Raw genomic sequence first — 17,855 nt, 5'->3', positions numbered from 1 at the left:
AGATTTTGTAATGTTGATCCAATAACATTTTATTTTTACAATGCTCAAATCTGGTTAACAGTTATTTCACTACCGGTATTAGAATGTTAATTAAAGAGCGTAATATCGAACACACAATGTAAAGATACTTGATCCGAATATTGTAATCTCGATTTCGATTACCTGATTATCATGTGTACGTACAAACATGCAATCCGTGTACACGTTTACCGAGGATATTGAACTCGTTAATTAACAGTATGTACACGTATCCCACGTGTATGTGTATGTTCCCACGCGTTCAAAGCCACGCCTTCTAATTAATATGTCATTATGACATACGAATACGCAAAATGCTGAAATAATATACATATATTTCTGTACATGCTCAGTTTTCGTTTAAGTTCTCCAATCTATTTATTATTATAACGTATAATGTGATACAACGATTTTTTTAATGATTTTATATGATCTGCGCACACGAGTTATAAATCATGATTCGTTCAATATTTTATTTTCTTGTTGCTGGAATAATATTCTTTTCTTCTCGTTTCATGTTACAATATTTTTGGAATTCTATGTACAGTGGAAATGTTGTTATTAGGTTATGGATGCTATGTATTCACAGAAAATATACATAATTTAATACAACATAAGCGAACAAGGATTGTAATAAAAAATGCTTAACATTATATGGTTTTCTTTTGTTACGTGAAACTGTCAAAAATTAAAAATGTTCATTCGTAATATTCGTAGTAATAGTACTATACATATAAACTTCTTTTTTTTGTACGCACGCAAAATTCAATGATTGTTGTGTAGTGTTTCAAGATCATTCGCGAATAAACATACATTGTATTTTTTTTATGAAACAGTGTTAACGTATTAACCCTTTGCACTCGAGTGGTGACCCCGAGGCACCAGTAAAATTGTTACATCACCTTCCAAGATGATTTCTATATTATAAAAGCTTAGATACAAAAAATTGTTAAAAGACTAATTGTTGTACGAGTCACAAAACTAAATTTTATATGCATAAAATGCACTTTGTCATATAATATATAAATACCGTAAGTCAGAAGAATGAATTTAGATTTATAATTAAAATAGCTTCGAGTGCAAAGGGTTAAACACTGGAACTACGGAACCCTAACGGTGACTGATGTATATTGTTTTATAACAACGATAAGACTGAAGTTCATAAATTTTTTCATAGAAAAGTTTTTATGATTGTCAGCAACTGTAAAGGAACGAACTAGAAACAAATCGTTTCGATCCGTCTGGTAGTTATAGCGTTAATTCTCTATGCTTCTGCGCTAAAAGTAAAAAAATGCGGTATAAGAAATAGACGATTTTCAGTAATATATTACTATCTAGTATTTTCAATTAAAAGCTCTTCACGGTCGATGTATAAAAAGATAAATACATAGTTTGATACTGAAATCAACTACTCTAAAATATACATATAATGAACAAAATATATATAATATATCGTAAACAAGTTTTTTAAAGATCTAAAAATGTACAACACATCTAATTTATACCAAATATTCTTGGTGTTAGCACCAAAATGAGAATTGCTTAAGATTACACAATTTTCCGCCAGGTACGTTCTTAAATCTTAATCGATGGACAATTGTCGAAACGATCCGTCGAGGCCGAACAGATCGTCTTGTGTTTTTGGTTTCCCAGGTCGAAGAGCTTCGTTCGATTTTACAGATTCCTGTTCTTTGAACCACGGCCCGTACTCTTCCAGCTTCTTCATCCAGGTATCTGAAACCAAACAGGCGGTCAATAGCTCTGAAATTTTGCCAGAAGGAAAAGTGAAAGATTCGTTCTTCAATTTCGCTCCGTTCCTCGCAGAAAATAGAAAAGCATATATTTTTGTAATATCAATGAAAATATTTAAACACGCAGACAAGCTTGAAACGAGATCAACGCAATTAATTCAACAACTTTCTCGCACACTTTTCAATCTACTTCAATTTATTCGTTTATTATCTACGAGAAAGGCGTATTGATCGTTCGAGAGTTCCAAGAATTTCCTATATGGAATAATGTATTTCATATTGCGCACTCCGTGGCAAAATGATGGCTATTTCTACAGGGTGGTCATAAACTGGAGCTTCAGCAGATAAATAGCATAAGTTGTCAATGCGATAAAAGAATGGTTTCGGAGTTTTCTTTCTGTCACCGAAACGAAATCGTCAACACGATCGGATCAAATATTTGTACATTGTGTCCTTACAATGTCTTTTTGTTGTTTCTAGCGTAACAGCAATTTGTTTAATATAACTTCCGAAAATTGAGCGATCATGCGACGATTTCAATAAACTGGGTCCGAATAACCCAGTAACCGCAATGCGAGGGTGAACTCGAAGAACTTTATACTTCGGTACAGTAAATTCTTCCTAATTGACGCTCAGATTGTGCACAAAAATGGACAATTCGAGAAGAGGAGATACGATTATTCGAGCCTCGCGGCTCGTTTTTATAATTGTTGACGATCAGCGACTATAAAAACGAGCCGAAAGGCTCGAACAATTGTCCATTTTTGTTTCCAAGCTGAGCGTCAATTAGGGAGAATTTATTGTACCTGTTTTAGATTTCCATGTTTAAAACATTGAATATTTTATACGACAGTCGCAGGAACGAAGCAATTTTGTAATTTTAATAGACTGCAATTTATTCAGAAAATCTCTCGAAATAATCGCTCTGATACTGACATTCATAAAGATTATGCGAACAAATAGTGTGCTCATTTTTCTGTTAACGTTTCACTGTTCCGTAAGTTGTTCGAACAAACTCTCGAGAAAACCTATTGTCAATAACTATAAAAACGAGCCGCGAGGCTCGAATAATGGTGTCTCCTCTTTTCAAATTGTCCATTTTTGTGCAGAATCTGAGCGTCGATTAGGGGGAATTTACTGTACCGAAGTACAAAGTTCTTCGAGTTCACCCTCGCATTGCGGTTACTGAGTTATTCTGGCCTAGTTTATTGAAATCGTCGCATGATCGCTCAATTTTCGGAAGTTAAAAACGAATAATTGTATCTCCTCTTTCCAAATTGTCCATTTTTGTGCAGAATCTGAGCGTCGATTAGGGAGAATTTACTGTACCGAAGTATAAAGTTCTTCGAGTTCACCCTCGCATTGCGGTTACTGAGTTATTCTGGCCTAGTTTATTGAAATCGTCGCATGATCGCTCAATTTTCGGAAATTAAAAACGAATAATGGTATCTCCTCTTTCCAAATTGTCCATTTTTGTGCAGAATCTGAGCGTCGATTAGGGAGAATTTACTGTACCGAAGTATAAAGTTCTTCGAGTTCACGCTCGCATTGCGGTTACTGAGTTATTCTGGCCTAGTTTATTGAAATCGTCGCATGATCGCTCAATTTTCGGAAATTGAAAACGAATAATGGTATCTCCTCTTTCCAAATTGTCCATTTTTGTGCAGAATCTGAGCGTCGATTAGGGAGAATTTACTGTACCGAAGTATAAAGTTCTTCGAGTTCACCCTCGCATTGCGGTTACTGAGTTATTCTGGCCTAGTTTATTGAAATCATCGCATGATCGCTCAATTTTCGGAAGTTAAAAACGAATAATGGTATCTCCTCTTTATAAATTGTCCATTTTTGTGCAGAATCTGAGCGTCGATTAGGGAGAATTCACTGTGGTCTACATACCATGGATATCCTGAATTGGTCCTGCGTCACCGCCGTACTCCTTCGGCAATATTTCCTGGGGTATGTAATCGTACAATGTTTCCAGGTTGCTGTGCATGAAGATCCTGTTGCGGATCTTCTCCTTGATGAACGGCTTCACGAAGTTCACGATAGTGTCCACGAGCGGGCTGACGTTCACGACGTGCACCTCCTTCAGCTTCACCGGGTATGCTTCTTGCACGCAAACCAGGAATTTCTTCACGACCGTAGGCGTGAATTTAGCGAAATGAGCCGGCGTCGCTACGCTGGCATCCAGGATATAAACGTCGCCAGCGACACCGACGAGTTCTTCTTTCAAACGAATGTCACCGATCATCATCACCATCTTCATCGCCTCCGTTATGTTCGGGGTAGGTATTTCCTTGTCGATTCCCCGCATGATGATCACGCGACGACCGTTTTTCGTCAGACCGGGCAACGGTGGGATTTGTCTAAAAATAACGATGCTCGGTTATTAATAAGTTTATGTAACAATTCGGAAGAATAATATTCAGTATTCGGTCATATGTTACAGATTGCTAGATATTTTTCGTGAATTTATCTTATTTAGGGCGAATTTTGCGAAAAATAGTCTTTGAAGTAGACTGCGAAGTCTTTGCGTAGACTCGACTTGCACCTAGCTGTGCTATTGAAAAACTTCTTGAGAATGTAGAGAAGAATGATTTTTACATCAGTTTGCTGATTTCCCTCAGTTCTGGCCTCGTAATGTCTCGGTCAGCGAAAAACTCGGGGATCGCTGTTCTCATCGTAAAATACATGTCCAACTTTCTTTTGCACTTTTCCAAGGAGAACTTACAGCCTCGCAGGAACGTCATTATCCTTTGATCGTCTGAGAACAGCAAGAATTGTGTAAACAAGATGGAGCGAAATATATCAAACGTTGATGCGTAAATCTTTCAAAGAAAGGTGACCGATTACGCGAGCGATTGCGCTCGTCTTACAGAGCACCTAGAGAGCACGTATTTAGGTAAATTGTGATTATCTGTAACGCGAGAAAAATAGACAGACGTATTTCGTTGCCCAAATGTAGGGTAACGCAATGCTTACTGGAGTGCGAAAGTTATAGAAAGCTATTGAAGCGACACAAAAACGACACGGAATGTTGAAAACATTATTGTGTAGATAATTAAATTATCAGAATTTAAATTATTTAAATTCTATTACATTATAAATAATAAAATATGAATTATGTATTTTATTTAATATTAAATTATTTAACAGCTAAATGTTTAATAATGCATAAACTATTTATATATAATTAATAATAATATATATATATATAATAAATTTGTTATCTTGACAAAAATCTTGACAGAATGGTTATATGTAATTATTTCTAGAATATATCATTAAATGATTTGAGAATAATAAATGTTTTTAATAATAAATGATTTATTTCAAAATATATTTGTATTTTAACAAATTATTATTAGTCTTCGAAAAGACTAAATAAATAATAAATGTATAATTAAATTATTATTGCTCCTCAAAAAAGCTCTGAAAAATTTTTATAAATGTATACTTCTACATACAATCTAAATTACGTAAATTCTACTAATTTAATTATCTACACAATAGTGTTAGTAAATAGTTTATATCCTCATGATTTAAATAATTCGAATGATAACGTAGCAAAACGAATCTCTATTTACACGTTCACAACTTATAAACTATTTCCATACTAACTTTCGATTCGCTCAATTAATATCCTTCGCCTTAAAGGACAGCTTCTATTTCACGCGTTACCTAAATCTTTTTTCGCAATTAGAATCGCGTGCAATTTAAGGCTGGTGCTGTCGCAATGACCCGAATAGTTTTAATAACAGTTAATCACGAAGTAATACGTTCATTACTGTCTTTATTACCGCTCTAGTTTCCAACCTGGGTAATATTTATATTTCAGTGACAAATCTTGTCTTCTCCATGTATTCATAATTTATATATTGAATGCAATGTTTTCTAAAATAATATCAAAATATTCTCTTTTCTTTGGAGTTTTTACTGTTCTTATTTATTTTATCCAATTTCGCCATAAAATAAGTCAAATTAAAAATCATTTTGAAGAATCTATTTGTCGTACGATAGCGGTAGAAACCGCTGGTGTCTCCATCCAAGACAGTATTTACAAACACTAACAATGATGGAAGCATTCCATTTATACTGCTCTAGTTCGCAACAATTAATGTTTGTAAACACTGTCTTAGGCGGAGACAACTGCGGTAGAGGAATAGACGACAAATAAATCTTTTACAAAGATGGACGAACTTTAACACTAAACCTATCGCGGTCAAAGTGACCGCTTTCTTATTTTGCAATTCTGCAAAAGTTCCGAGACTCTTTCGTGGAAAACGCTTGAATAAGTTATTATATATTATTGGAGCAAGTTTTATAATAAAAACTTTACAAATTCTAAATAAATTCGGTCTTCTCACTTTTGTGAAGCAGTACATGCCAGTTTTAGTTTAGTGTTAAGATCAACTTTCTCGAAAACGGAGCCCGGGATAAAAAAATGTTATACCAAATTTTTGTCTTATTTCTTCACATAGATGTACATGCATCCTGTATCTGCACTATCGATAGCAGTGCATAAGTCGTAGTTTTCCAAAGGACAATGGTTTTTCCTGTTTCCGTTTCAGTTTCAAGTGTCGTACGTGCAGACTTCATTGACATTTATAGCGAATTGTGCAATGTGTTCCCTGAACTTCATTATGCAATGTTTAATTTGTTAATCTGTTTACGTGCAGAACGCGCTTTTTACACGCGGTTTTACATATCCTAGGAGCACACTCAACAACGTGGATTGGTATTAAAAATGATTTGCTTCTCTTACCCATGAATAATGTATCGGCTAAATAATAGTAATCATTGACATAAAGAATATTTACCCTCGTCAATGCGTTTACCAATAGTTGAGCTCTGACCTATTTTCTTCGAAGCAACAACTAAAACAAAGTCTACTAACATGTTCTGAAAAAAATTTGTATTAAATTCATGAGACAATTTGAACGTTTCTACTTTACACTAAATTTTCTTGTCTGCGCGTTACACGTTATAAATTAATCGATGAAAATTTATATTAGCATAAATTGGCTGTTAATTCGTTCGTCTCTAGATATACATACACTAAGAGCGGACTAGGGAACTATACTTTTCATAAATGACAAAACATTGAAAATTTCATTACCATCGAACTTGGGCAAATGTGGTTGTTTGGATAGCCATTCTTTGATGATTTCGACGTCTTTGTCGCGTGTCGTTACGTTCTCGTTCAACTCCTCGCGAATCTGTTTCGACATCTCCTCTGACGGCTGAATCAGCAACATCTGAAATCGTTTTAGAAACACATCAATGTCTACTATTAACCTCTGAACTCATTAATCGGATGACTTTACAATTAATGCACGTGTAAGTACAATTACTAGACTGCGAAACTTCGAGCGAAATACAAATTTTCTGAGTCAATTGTAAGGAACAGAAAATAAATAAAAAATGAATTCTTTCGTTCGATAATGTTAATAAAAATAGTTCTATATTTCACACATTCGGTTTTTTTTACAAATACGTAAAATCTGCAATTTAGCGACTAATATCGTTCCGCGCAATCTGAAGAATGCTTTGTTAGCAATTATGTATTATAGTTCGTTAGCAATTTTATAGTTTAGTAACGAATCATTTAATTACAAACTGGAATGAACATGAATAAAGAAGTAGAATATCCTTGCACCAGAAATGTTACTTATGTTTGGAGATCAAAACATAATGTTCTGTGATTATTTTATTTTAACACTTTATCGTCCGGTCGTGGTTGAGGCTGCCACTCAGTAAGGACTGGCTTAGTCGCGCGCGCATTTGCTCCCAGTACCGGCTAAATTTTCGCTATTCATTGTGTTGTGCTTATTCCTTTAAAAATAATAATAAATAATAATAATTATTATAATTATAATTCATAAGGATATGGGGAGATCAGCATACAGGAGGTCAGCTACTAACAAAACAGTAAAGAAGCGAAAACCGTCGATAGCTAAAAGTCGATTAATAGGCTATCGGTCGATAAGCATTGGCAATCGAAAAGCCGATTAATAGGCTAGCGATCGATAAACATTGGCAATCGAAAAGCCGATAAATAGGCTAGCGGTCGATAAAGTGTTAACACGTTGAATGCCACGCCGGTTTTACAGAAATTCTCCGTGGCGTCACGATGAATTTTCTTTTATGCGATACATATAATGTTGAAATATTATCTGCAATAGATAAGTTACAGTGTATAACTATGTTTGACATGTTAATTGCGACAGGGGTCACTGTTTGAATCGACGATGGTAATAATACAAAATTTTAGATATTGACATTTGTTTGAAATTATATATATATTTCTATCAATTCGGGTGCGCCGGTCACCGGTGGCCCCCATGGCGTCACCGCCAAGTTAAGTGCCGGTCACCGATGACCCCCGTGGCATTCAACGTGTTAAAAACCAAAATGTATTTGCCAGTACCTCGGGTTTCTACCATTGTAAACCAAATGAACCCCACTGTAAACCCAAATGTCCACTCGACTAACAAAGTATACTCGAGCAACCGACCATTCGTCTGCACTCAGCTGAGACATAAATGACATTGCGAATAAATTCATTCATTTACATAGTCCATCACTATGCGTGCTTCTTTTGTGGATTTACGTTAATCCAAAGCGTATGCTTCGCGATGTATCATTAACATTTTCGTAGAATTCGTGAGATACTCGGGAATTCTCACAGTTCTAAAACTCTAACCATTTCGAACTGTTGTAAGCAATAGACAATTTTTTGAATCTTTCAATATTGAGTACTAAAAATATGTAAGCCGAATAAGTTTAGTGCAATTTTACAGACAGTTATACAATGCGTTTAAAGATAATATTTTCTAAAGTAAGCAGATCAATTTTCTTTTTCTATCCTCGAAGAAAGATATTTTTGTAACGACCATTACACGAAACATTTTACATGAAAAATATTCTTTATGAAAAAATCTCTTTCCACGTTTTCAATTCGGTTCTGTGTTTTTTACCGGCCACAGTATTCGTAGAACAATTGCCTATAATTTCAGCTTGTACTTCACAGTTGTTTGATCGCTCATCAACAGGTAATTGCGATGCCCTTACGAAACAAACAATCTTCCTCAGATACCAAGAATGAAGCTAATTCGTGGCAGATAATAAGCCGAATTTGATTGGCACATATATTCTTACGTGAAACAACCTCTTGCGGAATTAATCGGAAAGTACATTGTCTCTGACTTCATTACGAATTTCCGGCAGGTGAAAAATAATCAACGAAATCATCGAGCATTCGTACGATTGTCTATTGTTCTTTGCAAAACGAAGCAAAACATTAGTGCCGCCATAATTTGTAGGTAAATAATCCGACAGTTTTTAACGGCTCGTAATGTTCTTTAAACTTTTTAAGTATAATGATTCGTAAAATTCTAGACATTTTGACAAGATATAGTCCACGATATATGTATAGATATAGTTGGTCATAAGGTCTTGTTTTCTTTTCAGTACAGTATTTTCAGTACAGTATGAAAATAAGCGTTATACATAAATAATATATTATTCATAATATTTTAAAAAATGACGTATCAAAATAATCGGTATGCATAAATAATATATTATTATGCCACGTTATCAATGAATATTATCAAATCAAATGAACAATACTCACAAATCCTAATTCAATGAAATAAAGTTATAAGCCTTCATTGATTAATTTAATAGACTGCGGATCTTTTTGCATTTATAATAAAATTGAGTAGTTGAAACAGAAAACAGCAACATTGTTAAAAGAATTGAAGAATTTAACCTTTGATTATTATATCTAATAATATTATATATATTATATATATTATTATATATATAATATTACATATATTATATATATTATTATATATATAATATTACATATATTATATATATTATTATATATATAATATTACATATATTATATATATTATTATATATATAATATTATTATTATTATATTATTATTATATATAATATTATTATATTATTTATAACTCGTTAAAATTATTTTTCGGCAGGAATAAATGTCTATGCATTTCGTGGTTATTGCAATCGATGCACAAAATTTGTATTTCGCAGAAAGATCCGCAGTTCATTGATAAGAAAATATAAGTGGCACTATTGTCCAAGTAATTCTTTCGCATTAAAACATTGACGGTGTCGCAAGACTTACCTAACATTTCGACCGAGATTTCCCATATCGTAAACTGCATAGCATGATACAGATCGGAATGTTCCCGAACTATCAAATTTCCTAGCAAGAAATCACTGTTCAAATTTCGACCGTAATCATAATACTTTGTTGCAGTGTTGCACGTGTTACGCGAAATGCGCAGTGTAACAAGTTGCGCAAATGGTCGACATACATGCATATTCTACACACATCGGTCTTATGCGAGAAATTAATGCTGACCAGAAGCAGCTTGCTCAACGCTAAACTTTCTCTAGGCTCGTCACGGCTGGCCGAGAGGAACCTGTATTTCACTACTTCGTGAAAGAAAAGTGTCGAATATAGTGACGTCGCGTGATCGCGTACGATTTTTGCACGATTTTGTCCGCGATCTGCGATTAATCCGACCTGATCTTGCGCGTATCATTTGAATAGAAAACGGCCTCTTTCAATGATCGGCATAGCACCTGCGACTCGCAGGCTTTAGTGAAAGTGCAGAGGTGAGTGATCTTTTAGAGATCATCTCGGTGATACGGAGACTTATCTCAGACGCACGGATTTATGTAAATTTCTGATGTAGATTCACCTGTCCAGTAGCATTTTTGTCATAATATAAAATATCGTTCGTTTAAATGTATTTTTGACAAAATTAGACGAAGTATTTATGGGCTAATAATAAATTATTTCCACACGAGAAGTACCACTGTTGCATAAATAGCAAATTTCATTCAATATTCTTATTTTTGTTGTTATATTATTTTTCTGTTTCTTGTGAAAATGTACACGTCAGTCAAAATATTAACATTTTAATAGCAGAATAAAGCGTATTTCGATCGGTTTTCTATTTATCGTATAAATGAAGAGTAAAATTTATTGCACATATTAGTGAGAATATTATACTTTAGAACGAAATTAATTTTTAAATATTATAATACTTTACACGAGAAATATGCGTACTGTTGTCCAAGAATTTGGAACTTCCTTTGCCAATTTGATATTTATCGTTCCTATTTATGTTAACTTTCTGTGAGTTATTATCAATAATTAATATTTGATAATCTGTAGAACATCAAAATCTTCGAACAGTCGTGTAAATTAAGTTTCATCAAAGAAATTTGTTTTAAATTGCATTTATGGCAAAAACGAGTAGCTGAAATATGAAATTGTGGAGACGTACGAAGAATTAAATAATATATTGTTACACTATTTTTAGTCTATCAAAATTATTAAAAGTAACAATTTATTTTTATTTCATTTCTGGTTTCTTACGATAGTCTTCAAAAATTTTTGGTTTGCATAAAAATTCGCGGTCTAGTGACGACACATTCGGTTACTTGTAGAAAGTGAAAGTACAGAAACAAAAGGTACAGAAACTATGCGTAAATTCTCCGTGCAAAGTGCACCGTTTTTATGGTAAAACTTTAACCCGACGAAATCTTCTGTTAAACAACGTGCTGGATAAATATAAACGCGCGATAAATTACTAGCACGATTTTTAATATTTCGCGATATTGTACCTGTATCTCAACATAGTTGAAATGGTTGCGTACGCGAATTTACACTACTTTAAAGAGTTAACAACCGCGTACTCACTTTCGACACGCGAAAGCCTCTCGCTCTAATGCATGACTCACGAAACATTTCCACACAAAATACCACAACCCGACGGACATAGAAATGAAAGTTAGGCGCGCATCGAAAAAAGTTCGCTGGCCACTCTAATTTGTGTCAATAATATTTACACAGATGGTTTAGAAATTTCTAACGATCGCGTACTCTAGAACTTCTTTCGCGAAGCTCGTTCCCGTGAGACGTCAACTGTTTCTTCCTTGGTACCCATAAGTTTTGGTAATCTGAATTTCGAGAGTGATTCGAGTCAATTTTTGGAAACAGATTTGTCATTTTTATCTATAGTAACGATATCAATCTATTTATTAATAATCAAAATAAATTAAATTGTAGAAGAACGTTTATAATTCTATTTATGACGCGTTTTCTATGGGAAAAGAAGAAATAAATATAAAAATTGTTCCATGTTAGCTTTCGAAAATGATGAACGAATAAAATAAAACTTGAATCCAGTTTCGTTTCTTTAATTGAGTCTAAATAAACGTACGTAAATATCGCATGTAAATAGTTTATTTTTCTTCATTCCAAATTGGTAACGCATAAAATAAAATTGTTCCGAGTTTCATGCTCACAGCGATTCAATGTTGTCGTTAAATTCATTACGATTTATAAAACATAAAAATAGATCTTTAAAATAGAAAAGTCGTTCGCTGGGACAAGCAGCGAATAAAATAAAAATTCTATCGAATCTCGTTTGTCTACATTTTAGCAATAACTATAACAATAACAATAACTATACTGCCGATTTTTAAACGTGTATTGCAAATATAAAACTCCGCATTTTCATCGTGTATCTTTTTTATTAACTGCTACTAACAAATTAGATGCAACAACAGTAACAAAACTGTAATTAAAATGACCCTACGTTCGCGATGCGACGATCAGGACACGCGGTGCCATTCTTATTGGAAACAAGCATGAAATTCGATGACAAGCAGCGTTTAGAACGTACCGCTCGTAGAAAGGCTTACGAACATTTCGAAGTTGATAAACGTCGGCGACTTTCAGGAGAGGAAAAACTAACATTGCCCCGCGCCGTGCTCGTTTTTCTCGCGGAGAAAGAATCGCGCGCGGTTCGTGCACCACAAAAAAAAACGGGAATACAACCAAAGACAGTCCTTGGTAAAACCTGAAATTAGGCAACCTGATGGAAAGGCGACTTGCGGACGTGACGGAGTAATGAAACGGGTAGACATACCCGAATGGAATTTAGTGGATCGACAGGAAATTCGACAGGTGAAATACTAGACAGACTGTCGAACTCGTGCTCGGTGTCGCGAGCTTACAAACAGACTGTGCGGAACTTCATGCGAAATAAAAATTGCTTGCATCAATTGCAAGAAACAGAAGACGAATGGAAATCTCATTCTTTCTTTAATAATTTTAGCAAGTAGAAAATGGTACGTTGATGTCGTTAAATTCATTTAATCTTCTCATAGTTTCAAATCTGACTTACTCATTTTCGTCATAAATGCATAAAATCCGGGATCAGAGTTTGCAAAAGTTCAGCCATTATTTAAAACTTCCTGAAACTTTACGCGATTTTGCTTTTAGTCGCAGCTCTGTGGAATTATTAACGAATTAAACGAATTGTTCATTCTAATATAATATAATATTCTAATAATATAATATATATACATATATATATAAAATTCTGGTAATGTATTCGGATAATATAATATTCTATGCATTGTTTTATGTTCATCTTGAATCAATTTTTGCAATGGCTGTCACGTAAAAATGCAACAGTTGTGCTATTTTTTTCGTAGATGCAGTGAAACTTCGATTGTTCCATCGTTCGAACAGTTTCAATGTTCCAGTTCTATGTCGGCGTCCATTGTGTAAAGCTGTCACTGGCAGACGTGAAAAAAGAGAGTCATGACGTACAAAGTTCAAAAGAAATAAGAACAGTTAAGGTGAGAAGTCACCGAGTAGATCTGACTCGAAGGCGCAGACACTAATGGTGTTCCCAAAGAAAGAGATTTTTGTACCGTTCTTCGTACCTTACTCCCCTTTTGCAATCTAGTCTTATACAAGTTACGCGTGGATTATTAATCATTGAAAATGACGAAACAATTTTGTTATATAACACCTTTCACGTGGAATTCTGTGTAGGGTTTTTGGTTCATTATTTCTTTTCATGTAGAGCTAATTGAGCACGGAAATTGAGCACGCAAACGCTCGCAAATGTTTAAAAAAAATTGAAGCGATCATTGAAATATACTTAATTCATTAATAAAAACTTATCTCTTCCCCTGTTTTCGGGGGAAAAACATCCATTGGACAACTTCCTCTTTTCGTAAATTATTTGTTTCATCTCGTTGAATGATTAAATATTATATTGTTGGTTATGCTGTATTGCTACGTTATTAAAAGATGATTAAATTTGCTTCAAAGTCGGGGAGAAAGTGGATAGTCCTCCGAAAAAAGGTTCGAAGCTTACACAATGCGAACGATTTCAATAAACGCTGTAGGCTTTCCGTCTAGTTCTTGTCTCCAGGTTTCAAACTTTAACAAAAAAAGCTTTAAGTTTCGAGGAATAAAATATTATTCGAACAGTACATTTTTTAAAGCATAATTTTGCATTTTCGCGAGTTCTTCGTATATAAGATAATATAAGATTTGTCAGCTCATATGAGCCGTTTATTTTGAAAGTGGCATAAGTCACTTTACCGTAATGAAAAGTGGTGATTTTTTCATGTTTATACGAAATTATTTATACTGAGAAAAACATCAGTATCCTGAGATAACAAATACAAGTAAATCTTCTCGAAAGTTAGCATCCATATTTTTAAACGTGTTAAAACGCAAACCCTTAAATATATCGACTTAAAAACAAAGCGACTTATGCCACTTTCAAAATAAACGGCTCATATTTCGCAAAAGAGTAAACAAAATAGGATTGTCCTTCGTCAGAAAAAGAACAAAAAATAAAATTCTCTCTTGCAATGAAATATTCCTAATCCAGTTGCAACTTCAAGGATGGATTAGGTATTTAGAATGTCAAGTTTTAGTTCACGTTCATGCGCCGTAGATAATGACGGCGACAAAGAAGACTAATTACGTGCGTGACTATTGCAAATGTTCATCTATGCATCAGAAAAGCTGTAATAAAATAGTGCGAGCGTCATGGTTACGTTAAAGATGATTCTTTCTTCATAGCTCGTAAGAAAAAAAATGATGTCAATATTTACAAATCTCATTGATTTTATTTTCTGTTTTGAAACAATCGATCGTAGAAGACGGCCGTCGCAGTTCTCATTTAGTAGATCTGACGTAGACGAGAGCAAGAAACCTGTAACGCTGTAATGTAGCAATGAGTTTTTTTTGTAGTTAAATACTGAAATGACAGATGCGACCAGAGAGCTGCCATAGATACTAGAAACTAGATCTTTACGATGACAATATTATATTTGAAAATAGTTTAATGTGACAATGAAGCGTTGCGGAAATTATTTATAATCAGAATAAGTTCGCAAATGTAAGAAGCGATGATACGTCTTTCTTCGACGGCTTTTTATTCCTAATCGTTGTTTACATGTGTTATCCTACATTATGCAAATAAACAGTAATGTCTAGTTATACATATATTTATGCTTCGCTTCAATAATGACGATTATTAGAATTTATTTGCTAGCATTGTCCGATGCAATTTCTAATTCATTTATTATCCAGGATTTTGCAAATGAACAGAAATACCTAATTTTATAATGTTTATATAAACAACAGTAATTAGAATTATTAAACGGAGCACTAAATTTTAGTTATTGCGAAGTAAGTTAACAATATTTTTATACGTTTTTGATTCCCTTAGTTTATGCCTCATTTACTAATTTTTCTTATTATAAACACATAAAAGTCGTATTATGAATAATAATAATCACTTTAACTCATTTGCTATTTTATTGTCGAAAAAATACCTAATACTTTTGTTATCCTGTGTAAATGTATAGAAATATGTACTTTTCTATCTATGCTTTATTTCATTTGATACGCTGCTATTATTAGAAATAATTTCTACTCCGTTTGATGTCTTGTAGTTACATAAATAAATAAAAATATTCACTTTTATACCTGTACCTTATTACTTCGAATGTCACAATTTATTAATTAACAGACAGCTGATCAAATGTATTTCGCCGGGCTACTTTATTTTAATAAACTGTTCCTCACAATTCTGACGAAGTTTGAAGGAAATCCAAGTATTGGAAATAGTAACTTACTGTGACTTGTCAAAGAGATCAAACAAACTATGTACTACTACTTGCCAAAACGATTAATGAAGCTACTACTACTTGTCAAAATGGCTAACATCGGTCCCTGTATCTTCGCTGGAACAACGAAAACGGTCAAGTCGAAAGTTGTCGCATGTCACATTCACTACCCTACATTCCATCCACTGAGTTCGTCACGAGACTCGAGAAAACAATTGCTCGTCTTGGCGGTCCAACAAAACGTAGAACGTTTACAGAGAATTTCGAGGAACAATTTCGGCGATAATTTTGAAAACGTCTCGGTACTCTCGACACCATGAGTTAGCAAAAACGAATTCTTCCCCGTGGCAGATCCGACAGTCCGTGTCCGACACGAGCGCAGTTTCTCCGGCGCGGAGCAAGGACAATGAAAAATTTGTCAACTGAAATCGCCTTACCTTGATCAGCTGACACGGCGGGTCGATCACGAATATAGGCAACAACGACAGTGAATCGGGAAGAACGAGCGGCAACGAGGTTCTACCGGTCACGGAAAGAGAAATGGAAGAAACTCTTACGGTGAACTGAAGAGATGGAGAACGGTTTATAGAGTGGGAACGATTACCTCTTAGACCGGTTCTCTTTTATATCGTGAGATGCCCCACTCTCTGTTTTCTCTCCGCGAGTCACATGGGACGATGAAAACCCAGACACAATCGATACTCGGATACCCGCCGACAAGGTGGACTCGGTTTTTCGGCGACGGAAGCCGACTTTTTCTTGCCCGGTTAACCTCCGTTCGATATCTAATAATACGTAAATTGCGGTTCTTACGTGCAATTTCCTATATATATTTAAACAATTTAATCTTTGAAACAGTCAAATGAGAGACAGAGTTTTTTCGTCGATTGGCAAATGCGTTGTGACAACGCTGAATTAAAAAATCCTGTTCTTATTTACTGAAATATGCTGTCGGTTATTAACCCCCGTTCGATCTCTATAATATGTAGATTGCGGATCTTACGTGCAATTTCCTATTTACACGATTTAATCTCTGAAACAGTCAAATGAGAGACAGAGTTTTTTCGTCGATTGGCAAATGCGTTGTGACAACGCTGAATTAAAAAATCCTGTTCTTATTTACTAGAGTATGCTGTTCATTTTTTTACAATATAAATGTTTTTTCGTACTTCGTAAATTTTTACATACCATAAATGCATAGAGATACGATTAAAAAATCCTGTTCTTATTTACTAGAATATGCTGTCCATATTTTTACAATATAAATGTTTTTTCGTACTTCGTAAATTTTCACATACCATAAATGCATAGAGATACGATTAAAAAATCCTGTTCTTATTTACTAGAGTATGCTGTCCATTTTTTACAATATAAATGTTTTTTCGTACTTCGTAAATTTTTACATACCATAAATGCATAGAGATACGATTAAAAAATCCTGTTCTTATTTACTAGAATATGCTGCCCATTTTTTACAATATAAATGTTTTTTCGTACTTCGTAAATTTTCACATACCATAAATGCATAGAGATGCAATTAAAAAATCCTATTCTTATTTACTAGAATATGCTGTCCATTTTTTACAATATAAATGTTTTTTCGTACTTCGTAAATTTTCGCATACCATAAATGCATAGAGATGCAATCCTTGTATATCTAGGCTACATTTTTATTGGGAAATAAAGTAAACTGATGTTAATAATAGTCAAAGGAAAAACAAACGATTATGTGTAATTTTTAGAAAAACACGTTAAGATAGACGAAATTTAGTAAATGGGTACCCATAAGATTTTACTATTATTTAAAAACGAAATATCAATTTCTGCGAATATTCTTTTTTTCAAATTCTCGAAAAATTGTAAGATTATGTACTGAATTAAGTGTTCTTTGTCACTGTCGTCGAAAAATGGTTTATCCTTCGTTTCATAAACAATTAGAGTCAATCATTTTCGATATCAAGGTATTCTTACAATTGTGTACGTATTTTTTTTTTTTATCGTTAATTATATTACAAAATTTGGTAATTCTGTTATTTTTCTGTACAGTTTCCTGAATCATCCTATCTCCGTATACCGGGC

General features: G+C 34.0%; 1 protein-coding gene across 5 annotated transcripts in view; it reads right to left on the bottom strand.

Moving 5' to 3' along the window:
- Positions 1 to 371: 371 nt before the first annotated feature.
- LOC117218442 (alpha-tocopherol transfer protein-like) overlaps positions 372 to 17,855 on the bottom strand; it is a 32,560-nt gene continuing 15,076 nt past the window's right edge. The window contains exons 1-5 of one of the 5 annotated variants that reach the window (XM_033466818.2): positions 16,214 to 16,388; positions 6,889 to 7,027; positions 4,374 to 4,533; positions 3,666 to 4,135; positions 372 to 1,752 (exon numbers count right to left, since the gene is read on the bottom strand). In XM_033466818.2, coding sequence (XP_033322709.1) covers positions 1,601 to 1,752; positions 3,666 to 4,135; positions 4,374 to 4,533; positions 6,889 to 7,027 — 921 coding nt within the window. In that variant the 5' untranslated portion in view covers positions 16,214 to 16,388 and the 3' untranslated portion in view covers positions 372 to 1,600. The other 4 variants (XM_033466817.2, XM_033466820.2, XM_033466821.2 and 1 more) reach the window with 4 other exon arrangements.

The sequence above is a fragment of the Megalopta genalis genome, chromosome 4 (assembly GCF_051020955.1).
Source record: "Megalopta genalis isolate 19385.01 chromosome 4, iyMegGena1_principal, whole genome shotgun sequence".
Taxonomy (NCBI): domain Eukaryota; kingdom Metazoa; phylum Arthropoda; class Insecta; order Hymenoptera; family Halictidae; genus Megalopta; species Megalopta genalis.
This window is presented reverse-complemented; position numbering and strand designations above follow the sequence as displayed.